The sequence below is a fragment of the Gambusia affinis genome, linkage group LG02 (assembly GCF_019740435.1).
Source record: "Gambusia affinis linkage group LG02, SWU_Gaff_1.0, whole genome shotgun sequence".
Classification (NCBI taxonomy): domain Eukaryota; kingdom Metazoa; phylum Chordata; class Actinopteri; order Cyprinodontiformes; family Poeciliidae; genus Gambusia; species Gambusia affinis.
Genome location: NC_057869.1, coordinates 1,412,294 through 1,424,564, shown reverse-complemented (window position 1 = coordinate 1,424,564; position 12,271 = coordinate 1,412,294). Strand labels below are relative to the sequence as shown.

At 42.8% G+C, this 12,271-nt stretch overlaps 1 protein-coding gene across 1 annotated transcript in view; it reads left to right on the top strand.

Moving 5' to 3' along the window:
• The window catches only part of LOC122823972 (SH3 and multiple ankyrin repeat domains protein 2-like), a 164,281-nt gene that overhangs the window by 134,341 nt on the left and 17,669 nt on the right, over positions 1 to 12,271 (top strand). The window contains exons 18-23 of the mRNA XM_044104088.1: positions 7,014 to 7,149; positions 8,249 to 8,329; positions 8,439 to 8,447; positions 9,560 to 9,583; positions 10,303 to 10,341; positions 11,711 to 11,823. Coding sequence (XP_043960023.1) covers positions 7,014 to 7,149; positions 8,249 to 8,329; positions 8,439 to 8,447; positions 9,560 to 9,583; positions 10,303 to 10,341; positions 11,711 to 11,823 — 402 coding nt within the window. The remainder of the gene's footprint in view (positions 1 to 7,013; positions 7,150 to 8,248; positions 8,330 to 8,438; positions 8,448 to 9,559; positions 9,584 to 10,302; positions 10,342 to 11,710; positions 11,824 to 12,271) is intronic.

The window sequence follows — 12,271 nt, the reverse complement described above, 5'->3', positions numbered from 1 at the left end:
ACCTGGGTACCATGCAGATGCATCTGCCTACCCACGCCTCCAGGTGTGTGTGTGTGTGTGTGTGTGTGTGTGTGTGTGTGTGTGTGTGTGTGCGTGTGTGTGTGTGTGTGTGTGTGTGTGTGTGTGTGTGTGTGTGTGTGTGTGCGTGTGTGTGTGTGTGTGTGTTCTCCAGCATCTCCCTGAGGACTCCCTGCACACCCTGACTGTCAGTTGTGCAGTGAAGGAGCACAAGCTGCCCTCACAGGGAGGCCTTCCTCTTAGCCGACTGCATCTCTAAAGTCTGAAACTTCACATCCCGACGTTTCTGCTGAAGTTTAAGGTTTTCATAACAAGGTCTGATTGTAATTCACAAATAAGAAGAAAGTCTCAGTACTTCTGTTTATCCAAGTAAAGCTTAAATCTGATCCTTCCTCTGTTGTACTTAGAGTTTATTCACATTGCAGTAAAACTTTCTGGCTCAAATTTGGCTCTCTAAACTCCAGAGGGACACATTCGTACACCTTACTATTATTTTATAGGTCAAATTGAAGCAGTTTTTATGTTTGCCATTAAATTTCATCCAATTCCCTCGATCCCGTCTTTTTTTGTGCTAATTCATTATTTTAAGTTAATTGCAAATTTTCTGCAACAACGGTGGAAAACATCGGGTTTAACCGACTGTTGACTCCCACCTGCAGGTGGCAGTGTTTCATACTCAGCCTGAGTTCACGATAGTTTCAAATGTCACATTTACCATCATACCTGAACTTAAATACTTCTGTATTAGCGTGACAAAGTCAGTGACTTTGACTGTAAAACAAACTCAGAAATAATCAAGAAATTCTGCTGGGACTGATCAATGTGAAAAGATGTTCAATATTCCTTTTAAGAAGAACTCATTGAATGCACAGCTATTTATTAATATTTTAGCTGTTTTCAAGAGGGTTTATGTATACTTTATGCATTCTGCCCTTTAATAACAGTCATGATCTTGATAAAACCTAAATGAAAGTGAGTTTTACCTTCCTGTGTGGCTCCACAGATCTCTGGACTTCCCTCGTTATTCACGGGTCTGATGTTGTTCTTGAACGCTGCACCGATTGTCTCCATCTTTATGTTTTAAATGACCAGACAGTTTATAAATCCTCATTTAAACTGGGATTATCTTGATTATCTGACTTCGAACAGAATAAAAGTGAAACTAACTGAGGAATTTTAATCAGCTCCTCCAGGATTTCTGAATCGTTTTTATGATTTTGTTCTTGTAATCAAGATCACTGATTGTTTTTTCCCTGATTGATCTCGTTAAATAATTTACATACAGAAGAAAAAAATTAGAAAAAAACAATCAGATGAGACAGAAACATTTTAGATTTTTGAAGAACATGAAATAGTTTGATAAATGATAAAAGGAAATGAAGTAACGCTGAGGCAGTGGTGGAGTAGAAGAAGAAATACTGCCACCTGCTGGTTGGAGTTAGTATCACTTCAACCCAGTGCTTCTCAACTCCAGTCCTCAGTTTTCAGTTGGTCCAAATAAAGAAATGCATAATTTACCCTCAGAAACCAAAAGGTTAAACTGTTTCAACTCAACATTTCTTCACTGTTGCACCAGAAACACAAATATGTGACATTTTTCTGATTCCTGAGCAACTTTAATTTTGCTTTTTTACCTCTAACCAGAACCAGGACTAACAAGTCGTTTTATTTGTCATGTTTCTTGTGTTTTGCATATTAATTCACATGCAGTCTGTCTGATTTGTATCTTCATGGTTTTATCCAGTGTTTAGTATTTGCATGATTTCTAATGAAGAGGCGTTTGGTGGCTCAGCACCTTCCTGCTTCGGCTGCAGGCTGTTTGCTGCTGCTGGGATTACGGCCGCTGACCTTGACCCGGCGCCGACCGACTGGGCGCCAGTCTGCAGTCTGTCCACTGGGTCAGAGCCCAAATCTGTTGTTCTGTTCAGCAACACAAGTGGAGCTGGTCTGAGTAAACGTACATTAAAACAAGCCTCTTTTATTGCCTCATCATTGTTAGTTAATTCATATTTAGAACCATAATGCTGAATGTTGGATAAAAGCAGCAGATGATGCGTTTTTGGTGCAGATTTCTGGTTCTCTGATCCGTCTGCTCCACTGAAGAAGCTGTTTGTATTCATGAATTCATCAGTGCCAGACAATCACTGATGCTGTTAAAGTCAAACTGGCATGACTAATGAGGCGGCTAATTAATCAGTCAGCTTGGACCATGTATGTGCATCTTAATCCCGTCTGTCTCAAACCTGCGTCTTGTTTTACAAGTGACACTGGTTTCATCTTCAGCTGCTCCACATCCTGAAGTTTGGCTCTTCACCTCGTTTGTTGGGATGTTTATTTAATAAAACCAATAAAAGCCTGGTCACATAAAGAGCTGAGTGTGGTTTTATATTGACAGACAGGATGTTTGGGTTGGTGTTCAGTTTTACCTTCATAAAGTTCAGTCTGGAGCTGACAGGAAGCTGGAGCTGCATTTTTAAATTACAATAATAATTGTAATCTGGAGATCAAACATAAAGCATTTTTTAAAGAATTAAACTTTAAATAATGTTAAATTTAAGCAGCTTCTTATTTTTTCTTTCAGTCAATTAACTTTGTAAAACCTCTGAGCTGCTGGTGAGAAAAACAAATTTATTTTTTTAGACCCGATTGATTCATCTGGAACCTCTGATGTTTCTGGACAAAACAAACCGACTCTTTGTTTTTCACACAGTCCTGTCATGACCTTTGACCTTTACGCTGCTAACTGAGATGGAGCTCTTGATGATGAACTTCAGATGGATCTGACCTTTGACCCCTCCCAGTATTTCTGGCTTTGTTTTAACACCTTCCTGCTCTGACAGAAGTGATGATGTCAGTGCTGATGGATCCGTTTTAGTTTTTAACGTTTAGTTTATTTTTGTTTCTCGCCTCTTTAAGACGAGATGATCAGGAGATTTTCAGCTCTTCTGTGATTTCCTGCTGCGGACGGTTTGACCTTCGGCTCTGACAGGGTGTGTGATGTCATCATGTTTCTGTCTCAGTGGGCGTGATGTCACAGTTTCTGCGTTTAGAGGCGGTCCATGGTCAGTTCTTTATTCGGCGTTCTCTTCCAGCAGAAAGCCCGGCTGAGCGCCACCAGCAGCGCTGAGCGCCACCTTCCCCACTAACCCACTCTGAAGTCACATGGTTCTTAAAAATACCACATAAATAATTTATTTATGGGCACAAAGAGCAGCGTGGCGGCCCGCGGCGCGCAGAGCTGCAACCTCTGCGCAGTCGCTGGGAAAACACGGCAGCGGAACCGAAGCTCCGGATCTGGGTCGACCCGGTTCCCAGCAGCAGCTCATTGATAAAACCCTCTGTGTCCAATTAACTCCCACTAAATGATCCCCCCCCAGACATAAAACCCTGGAAACATGGATGACGGGCCCAGCACCGCTCCCTCCTCCAGTGGCAGCACACGGCAACTGTCGCCTAGCAACCGGGAGGATGGTGGGTCTCCGTGTGTTCACAGTGACAGTGGGAGATGTAGTTTAGTGGAGACTCTGGGTTGGAGTTCAGAAACTATTCACCGTCTCTGGTTACACAAACTCAAACTTTATTAAGTTTATTCTGATTTTAGGACTGAAAAATGCAAAGTGGTGCAGAAATGTGAACCGGAAGGAAAACGATGCATTAATAATGCAGCGTTAGCTCCTTTACATGTGGAGGAGCTGCAGGGATTCACCGCTCAGGTTGGAGAAACAGCCACAGATCTGACCTGCGGCGCTGAGTTTACACCTTTATTTAGTATTTGAAAGCTTTACTTTATGGCAGCATAACCCGTCGACGTCTGAATAACCCAGAAACTGTGAAGCTGATTATATTTATCTGCAGAATGTTCCACAAATTATTCAGGCGTAACGATATTTATCCAATTAAACCAAAACAAAAAGATCCACGACTAAACCTAATTATTGTGACACATTATTTAACAAACAAAACTGAAGATGCAAAACATGGTGGTGGCAGCATCATGCAGCGGGTTACAGGGAAACTGCAGAAAGTCTGAGACTGTGTGAAGAGTCAGCTTCCAGCAAGATGACCAGCCTGAAGAGAGGCTAATCAGGTTCATCAGTTAGAATGGCCTAGTCAAAGTCCAGACCTAAACCCAGCTGAGATTCTGTTTGCTTTTGTGTTGGAAACCTTCAGATCATGAAGACGACACGGAGAGCTCAGCAGATATCATCTGTGATTCCTGGATATAAAACGGAAATAATTTATTTAAATTTATTCTGTATTTTATTATTTTATTCTCATTAAGCACAAAATTATTCAGAATTAGAAACTGAATTATTTTCCTTTAGCTAAAAAGTTTGGTGACCAGAAAAGACAGTTTGTGTGTGTGTGTGTGTGTGTGTGTGTGTGTGTGTGTGTGTGTGTGTGTGTGTTGGTCTGCTGTGTGTGCATGTGTGTGTGTGTGTGTGTTGGTCTGCTGTGTGTGCATGTGTGTGTGTTCCTTGCTCCATTGATTAAACATTTATTTTTTGTTTCTTTTGCTTTTTTGCCTCTCTAAATCTCACATGATTGATCCGTATTCGTGTTTAATGGCTGTGCCTACGGAAACACATCCATGCCACTAATTGACTGCATGAAACTGATAACAGACATTGATCGGTCTCCAGGGGAGACTTCAGCTCCTCTTTTATTTCAGTTATTTCCATCCATCCATCTTCTTCCTCTTATCCTGGTCGGGTCGTGGGGTCAGCAGCTTCAGTATGGAGGCCCAGTCTTCCCTCTCCAGTTTCTTCTTCCAGCTCCTCCAGGAATCCCAAGACGTTCCCAGGCCAGCAGAGAGACATCGTCCCTCCAGGGTGTCCTGCACCAATCCGCCTGTCGATCTCCTGCTCCCTTCTTCCCCCATTCATGAACAAGATCCCGAGATACTTGAACTCCTCCACTTGGGGCAGGACACCCCCCCTGACCCGGAGAAGACACTCTACCCTTTTCCGGCTCAAGACCATGGCCTCGGATTTGGAGGCACTGATCTCCATCCCAGCCGCTTTGCACTTGGCTGCGAACTGCTCCAGTGAGAGCTGCAGATCACGACCTGATGAAGCCAAAAGGATCACATCATCCGCAAAAAGCAGAGATTTGATCCTAAGGCCACCAAATCGGATCCCCTCAACACCTTGGCTGGTCCAGAGATTCTGTCCATAAAAGTAATGAACAGAATCGGTGACAAAGGGCAGCCCTGGCAGAGTCCAACTCTCACCGGAAACGAGCCCGACTTACTGCCGGCAATGTGGACCAGACTCTGACACCGGTCCTACAGGGACCTGACAGCCCGTATCAAGGAGCCCGGTACCCCATACTCCTGGAGAACCCCCCACAGGGCTCCCCGAGGGACACGGTCGAACGCCTTCTCCAAGTCCACAAAACACATGTAGACTGGTTGGGCGAACTCCCAGAACCCTCCAGGACCTGCTGAGGGTGTAGAGCTGGTCCAGTGTTCCACGACCAGAACCAGAACCACACTGCTCTTCCTGAATCCGAGGTTCAACAATCCGACGGACCCTCCTCTCCAGAACCCCCAAATAGACCTCATCCACCCCCGGAGCCGAGGAGCTTTTTAACCACCAAGGAGCTTTTTGACCCCAGAGACTGGAGAGAGAGTCCAGACCCAGAGTCCTCAGGCTCAGCTTCCTCAATGGAAGCCAAATATTTTCACTCAAAGAAAATATTTCAAATATTTTCCACAACAGACTAGTTTCTCTGGAAACTGATAACCAATAATAGAGAAGTTATTGATCCTGTGAAGATAAACGATGGAAACTGCGTCCGCCTGGTGAAACATGTTTCTGTTCCTTATAAAGATCCGTCAGCGTGTGTTTCTGTGTCCATCCTGCAGCATAATACAGTGAAAACACATTAAAGCATGAGGTGAGGTGAAGCCTGAATGTTTTCCTCTAATGACTGAACCTGACCGTCGTTTCTCCACCGTTTTTCTGCGGGTCGGTTTTCTCGTCATCACTTCCTCGTCTGGAAGAGCTGAGGACAGGAGCAGAGTAACGTCCAGCAGAGCTCAGATTCTCTAATCCGACCAAACGCGTCCAGAAGGCCACAACATCACAACAATCAGCTCTGGTTTCTGCTCAGATGGTCAGCGCTGCTCTAACTGCACTGATGAAGACGAGCAGGAGCGCATCCCACCTTCATCCTATTTGTATTTCTATGGCCAGTTTTATTAGAAGCTTCTAGATTGAAAACATCTTTGTGCTGAAGAGCCTCCTTTTAAAATTAACTAATTAAAGTTTCTTCAGTGAGGAGAGGAAGGTGGAAACGGCAGCCGAGTTTCCGAAGCCTGATAAGAAGCTCGGAGCGACGATGTGACACAGCAGCAGGCGCTGACAGACTGCTGCTGTGGCCTGTTAGCATCGGTTAGCATCAGTTAGCGTCGGTTAGCATCGGTTAGCATCAGTTAGCATCAGTTAGCATCAGTTAGCGTCGGTTAGCATCAGTTAGCATCGGTTAGCGCAGCTGCTAGAAAACAGAGTAACCAGCTCCAGTTTGGTCTGAATGTTTAGGTTTTATTACCAATCAATATTTTTCAGATTTATTAGAAAACTGCAAACTGAAAGATGAAAATAGACTTTTTCTAATTGTCCTGTCATGGAGTTACTCCAAATATTTCTGTCATAAGATCCTCCATGTTTTGGCTTTTAGTAGAATAAAGTTGTAATATTGGAAGAATTAAGTAATAATTAATGAGAACATGTGAAATTATACATTGATGTTTATTTTACAGTTAGAATATTTCATCTTTGAAATGAACTGAAACCAACTATTGATTATTCAGACATTGAATAATGTGTTTTTGTCTCTGTACTCAGACGTTGTGTTTGTGAATAATAAATAAAATAGTTAAAAACCCGTCCAGACTGACAGTAACGTTAAAACTCATTCAGGTTTTCTCTCTGATGAAATCGTTTTTTTCTCAGCGCTGCAGCGCCGGCTGACCCGTTTTGTCTCGGCAGGTGAACCAGGAGAACGTGGTGAAGGTGGGCCACAGGCAGGTGGTCAACATGATCCGCCAGGGAGGAAACCGGCTTCTGATCAAAGTGGTGACGGTGAGCCGGAACCTGGACCCCGAAGACACGGCGCGCAAAAAAGGTAGAAACCCACTTCATCGATCAGGAAACGTCCTGAAGCTTCCTGCAGCTACAGAGAAATAACCTGAAGTTTAATCGCCTCAGACGTCTTTCTGTTAATCTGATTTCTACCCTAAACGGATCAGAATAAAATAATCCATAGAAAATGAAACTGAGCAGCTGAAGCATCGGATTTTAAGGTGATGATACTAAAAAACTTCACAGTAACTGAAACACAAGAACTTTTCCACATTTTACCACAAACTGAATGTTTCACCAGGACTTCATGTCACAGTGGTAAATTTAAAGTTCATCTGTTTTCAGCCGACAGTTTGGAAACCAACTCATTTCACTCCATCCTGGGCTGAAACAATTAATCATGATGGATCCATTATTGGACTAATTGTCAACTAATTTAATAATGAATTAATTGTTAACTGACTTGAAAAATCCATTTGTTGAAAGAGCAACACAGTCAGAGCAGCAGGGAAGACAAAACCGAAATAAAAGATTAAAAAATTTAAAAGATTTTAAAAATCTTCTTTGTGAATTAATTTTTTTTTTTCAGATCTCCTCTTGAGGAAGTTTAACTTCTCCTGGTTCAGATTCTGTAAATAAATGTCCTGAGCACCTTTTTCCTTCCAATTATTAATCAGTTGATTAAATAATAATCAGTAATAATAATCAGATGTTCAGCCCAGCAGAAGATTTGAACTTTTCAGCTGCAGATTCATCATTTGCTAATAATGATCAAATATTCACTAAATGAATGATGTTACTGCATCTTAGGTCATAAAATGGTTATTTTATTATTTAAAATGGAGTTAAATTGTTTGTTTATCTGCATCTTTTAATGTATAAAAGAGATTTTACTGATTAAATGAAAGTGATGATTTTTTCATGGAGTTATTAGCTCCATCTGCTTTCCATGAAATCTGAATCTGGTTCTCAGTGTCTGCTAAAGAAACACATCCGCAGCATGATGCTGCCACCACCGTGTGAGTGTCAGTGTCTCCTCTGTGCAGATGAGAGGGAGCTGAACCGTCGTGTTTCAGATAAATGAAAGCTCCTGCAGGTTTTTTGTTTTGGTTTTTGAGCTCGTCTCTCGGACTCTTCCTCAGCTCCTCCGCCGCCGAAGCGAGCCCCGACCACCGCCCTGTCCATGCGCTCCAAGTCCATGACGTCAGAGCTGGAGGAACTCGGTAAGAGCTTCACGGTTTTCTGTTTAATGTTGGAAACGTGAGGGAGTGTGTCTAACAGCACCTCTGTCCTTCCTCTGCTCCTCTTCCTCATGACCTCTGACCTCTGTAGTGGATAAAGGTAAGCACTCAGCACCTGCAGCTTCCCGCCTTGCAGCTCTGAATGAGGCTTTGCTTTGGTTTTGACTTGATGAACGAAGGAAAATGCTCGTTCCTCATCTCCTCCCTCCGTTCCCATCATGCATGGCGGTTTGACCTCTGCGCCCGTAAAGCTTGATATCAGTGTGCTGCTGCAGCTGTTCCTGTTGTATCTCTGTGTGGTGAGGAAAAGCGCTGAGTCGGCAGACAGTCAGCGGATCGGAGACCAGAGGACGAGTCGGAGCTGAGGGCCGATTCAGGGAGGGAAGGGTTAAACTCAGACAACAGCGTGTTGCTTTCAGGAGTTTTAAATGTTTCTGGTCTGAAACTTTCAGCAGAGAGCTGCTCTGGTTTCAAATTCATATTTTTATATTTCTGTTTCCTGCCGTCACATTTTGTTCATAAACAGATGAAGGCGATGAAGATGACCCGTTTATTTTGCACAGTTTTAGGAGCCACTGATCAGATATGCTGGATTACACACATGCACTGCAAAAACAAAAACTTAGCAAATATTTTTGGTTTAGTTTCTGGTGCGAACGTCTCAACACACTTAAGATAAAACAAAACTAATTTACAAATAACTTTCCAGTAAGACTCTGATATAAAATGACGAGTTCCTTCATAACAAAACATTTTCCATGTTATAAGTGAAATAATCTGCTAATAATCTGATTGATTTAAAACATTCTCCTGTTAGTTCTGTCTTATTTAAAATTTGCACCAGAAACTAAACTGAAAATATTTGGTAGGATTTCACTTCTTTGCAGTTTCATGTTTGACCGACCAGAAGGAACAGAGTGGATCGATTAATCACTGAAATAATCCTGAACTTCAGAGATTAATCACTGAAATAATCCTGAACTTCAGAGATTAATCACTGAAATAATCCTGAACTTCAGACTGTGAAGAACAAAAAGGGGGGTGTATGTAAACTTGTGGACTCTGCTGAAGGAAGGTTTTAGTCATCAGATGTGACCTCTGGCTTCCTGAACAAACTCTGAGATCCTGCAGGAGGAAATCTGGATGAACTCAACATGAAATCATTGAATTTGTTTCCTGCTCTGAAGAATTGTTTTTTCTCCACCTCTTAAGCCACACTAAGGAAAAAGAAAGGTGGTAAGTTCCCTTCAGGCATGTTTGCTCTGGTTTTCTGTCCATCCTCCCCGTCAACAACTAACCGTTTTTTTCTGATTTTGTTGTTTCCGTTAATTTGACCGACTCAGAGTGAAACCATGCAGAGTGTTTTTGTCGACCTGCATGTTTACAAGCTGCCTGTGATTCCAGCTGCTCTGAACGTCTCCGTGGTTCACATGTTGCATGATTAACTAATGATGTCAAACTGAAACATGTTGCCTGCTGAAAACCCAGAAGATCAAATTTCTCCTCAGAAACAACCTGCAGGATTCAGAGAGTTTAGTCAGTGTGTGTTCAGTGTTTGTTCAGTGTGTGTTGTGTGTTCAGTGTGTGTGTGTGTGTTCAGTGTGTGTGTGTGTGTGTGTGTTCAGTGTGTGTTGTGTGTTCAGTGTGTGTGTGTGTGTGTGTGTTCAGTGTGTGTGTGTGTGTGTTCAGTGTGTGTTCAGTGTGTTTTCAGTGTGTGTGTTCAGTGTGTGTGTGTGTGTGTTCAGTGTGTGTGTGTGTGTTCAGTGCGTGTTCAGGTGTGTTTTCAGTTTTCCGTGTCTTCCTGTCTTTTTGTGTGTTTTTCTTCCAGGAAATGTTTCACTCACAGATCCGTTTCCACGGCAACGTGCTGCATGTGGTCCAACTGGGAGACAGTAGAGATGAAATGTGTTTCTTTCTGCTGTCATTGACGGCCCTTTCCTCTGCTCTGTGTGTAGATGTGCAGAAGAAGAGGATTGTTTTCCAAGTGACTCTAAGTAATCACTCCCTTAATGCATGGAAGCTTCCAGAGATCAGGGTCAGCATGTCTGTCGCTGGACAAAGCATCCAACTATTTCTCATGTAGTTTTGACAACGCAGTAAATTCACATCCGGCCCTCATCAGGTCTTAAAACGAGGAAAATAAAGTTTTCATGGAGCTCATAGATTTATGACACAGTGATTTAATGGAAAACCTTCTAGAAATCTGAAACTCTTCTTCTTCTTCTTCTTCTTCTTCTCTGTTTATTCATTTTTCTGTTTCTGTATGTGAAGCTGCTTCTCGTTTCTCTCCACAAATTTTAGACCTGAGTACATTTGAAATGAAATTTGCTCCAGTTTTTGTTTTTGTGCTTCTGATATGAAGTAAAGTTACTTTTGGAGTTATTTTTATAAGCTCTCATCTCAACACAAATCACTGTGTTTCTTCTGAGAGCCGCCAGAATCCTGTTAAAACTTTCCAAAGGTTACAGACTTTGACCTTTGACCTGGTGAGATGGAGCTCTGGGGTTTCTGGTCGTTTCTGATGTTGGACTGAATCACTCCTGGGAAGAAGGAGAAGTTTTCCTCTTGGGAAAAACCTTAATCTAACAGACCAGTGACAGTTTAGAGATGACCTTTGACCCCTCCGCGGTTGCTGAGCAACAGCTGCTTCTCTGTGATCACTGCTCAGCTGATTTGAAGCTCAGCGGTAAACTGATTCCTTTTCCTGATGTAAACTGTCTCCTGCTCACAGGGTGTACTTACTTTCCTTCGCAGCTTCTTGGTTGTGGTTTAGTTTGTAGTGATTCTGTCGCTAGTGGCTGATGTGAGATGGTGTTCAGCTCTGTGTAAGACCTGCTGAGGACCGGATGATCCCCTCAAATCAAATCCCGTAGAAATAAGATCCAGTTCTTGGTTTTTTGGGACTCAGTTCTTCTAGCAGCAGAACCTTTTAGGAGGATTTTGACGTGATGACATCATCATCACAGACTAGTGGGGAGGTTCAGTTCTGACAAATTTGTCGTTGACGCCCTTCCTGCGTTGCAAGCCTCAGAATAATACCGATAACGGCAAACTTGACAGACAAACATGCACTGCTGGTTTCTGTCTCTGAGGGGCGTCCCTGAGACCTGGATGATGCTTCTGAGCCGGCTGTTTGGAAAAGCTTGCACGGCTTCCACGGCTGGGCATATTATCTCATCAAGTCCTCATACCCTCCCCCCGCTCCCAGAAGAATCCAACATTTACTCCAGTCTCATCTGCAGTTTTGGTGTGACAGCTCAGAGAGAGGGGCGCTGTGAATGACTGGCTTGTGTTTGGGCCGTGAGCTCCGGCCGTGCCTGCGGGTCCGGAGTCGTTCTGACTGCGTGTCGGTTCCGTTTGCAGATAAAGTGGAAGAGATGACGCACGCCCAGAAGAGCTCACCTGTGGACACCAAGATCGCCACCATCAAACCTCGGCCCTCCAGTCGCTGCCTGGTCACTCCCACTGACATGAATGTAAGCACTTCAACTCATTTACGGAGCAACAAACATGCAAACATGCTGGACTTCAGTCATAGGAGTAACCAAGTGTTTTACAGCCCTGAAACCGCCTCCGTGTTTTTAATCATGTAGAAAAGTAAAAATCCCAGAACATCCCAGTCCGGTTCTTTTTCTGGGAATTTTCTTTCCGGTCAGCCAAACTTTAACTTTTATTTGAGATTCAGAAGCTTTTTGACTCATTTTTTCACATCTGTTCTTGTACCAACCAACTGAAACATTTTAAATGTGAAAGATTGAAAAGTGAATTAAAAAAAACAAAGCAAACTCTCCCCAGAAGATGAAAAGTATCTAAAAATGACATTTTAACAAATTTGAATAAAAAAAAAAAAACATCAACTAAAGTTTTATCCAGCAGATTGTTGGCATCTTTCAAGTTTTGCTACTTTTTGTTTTTTGTCATTGA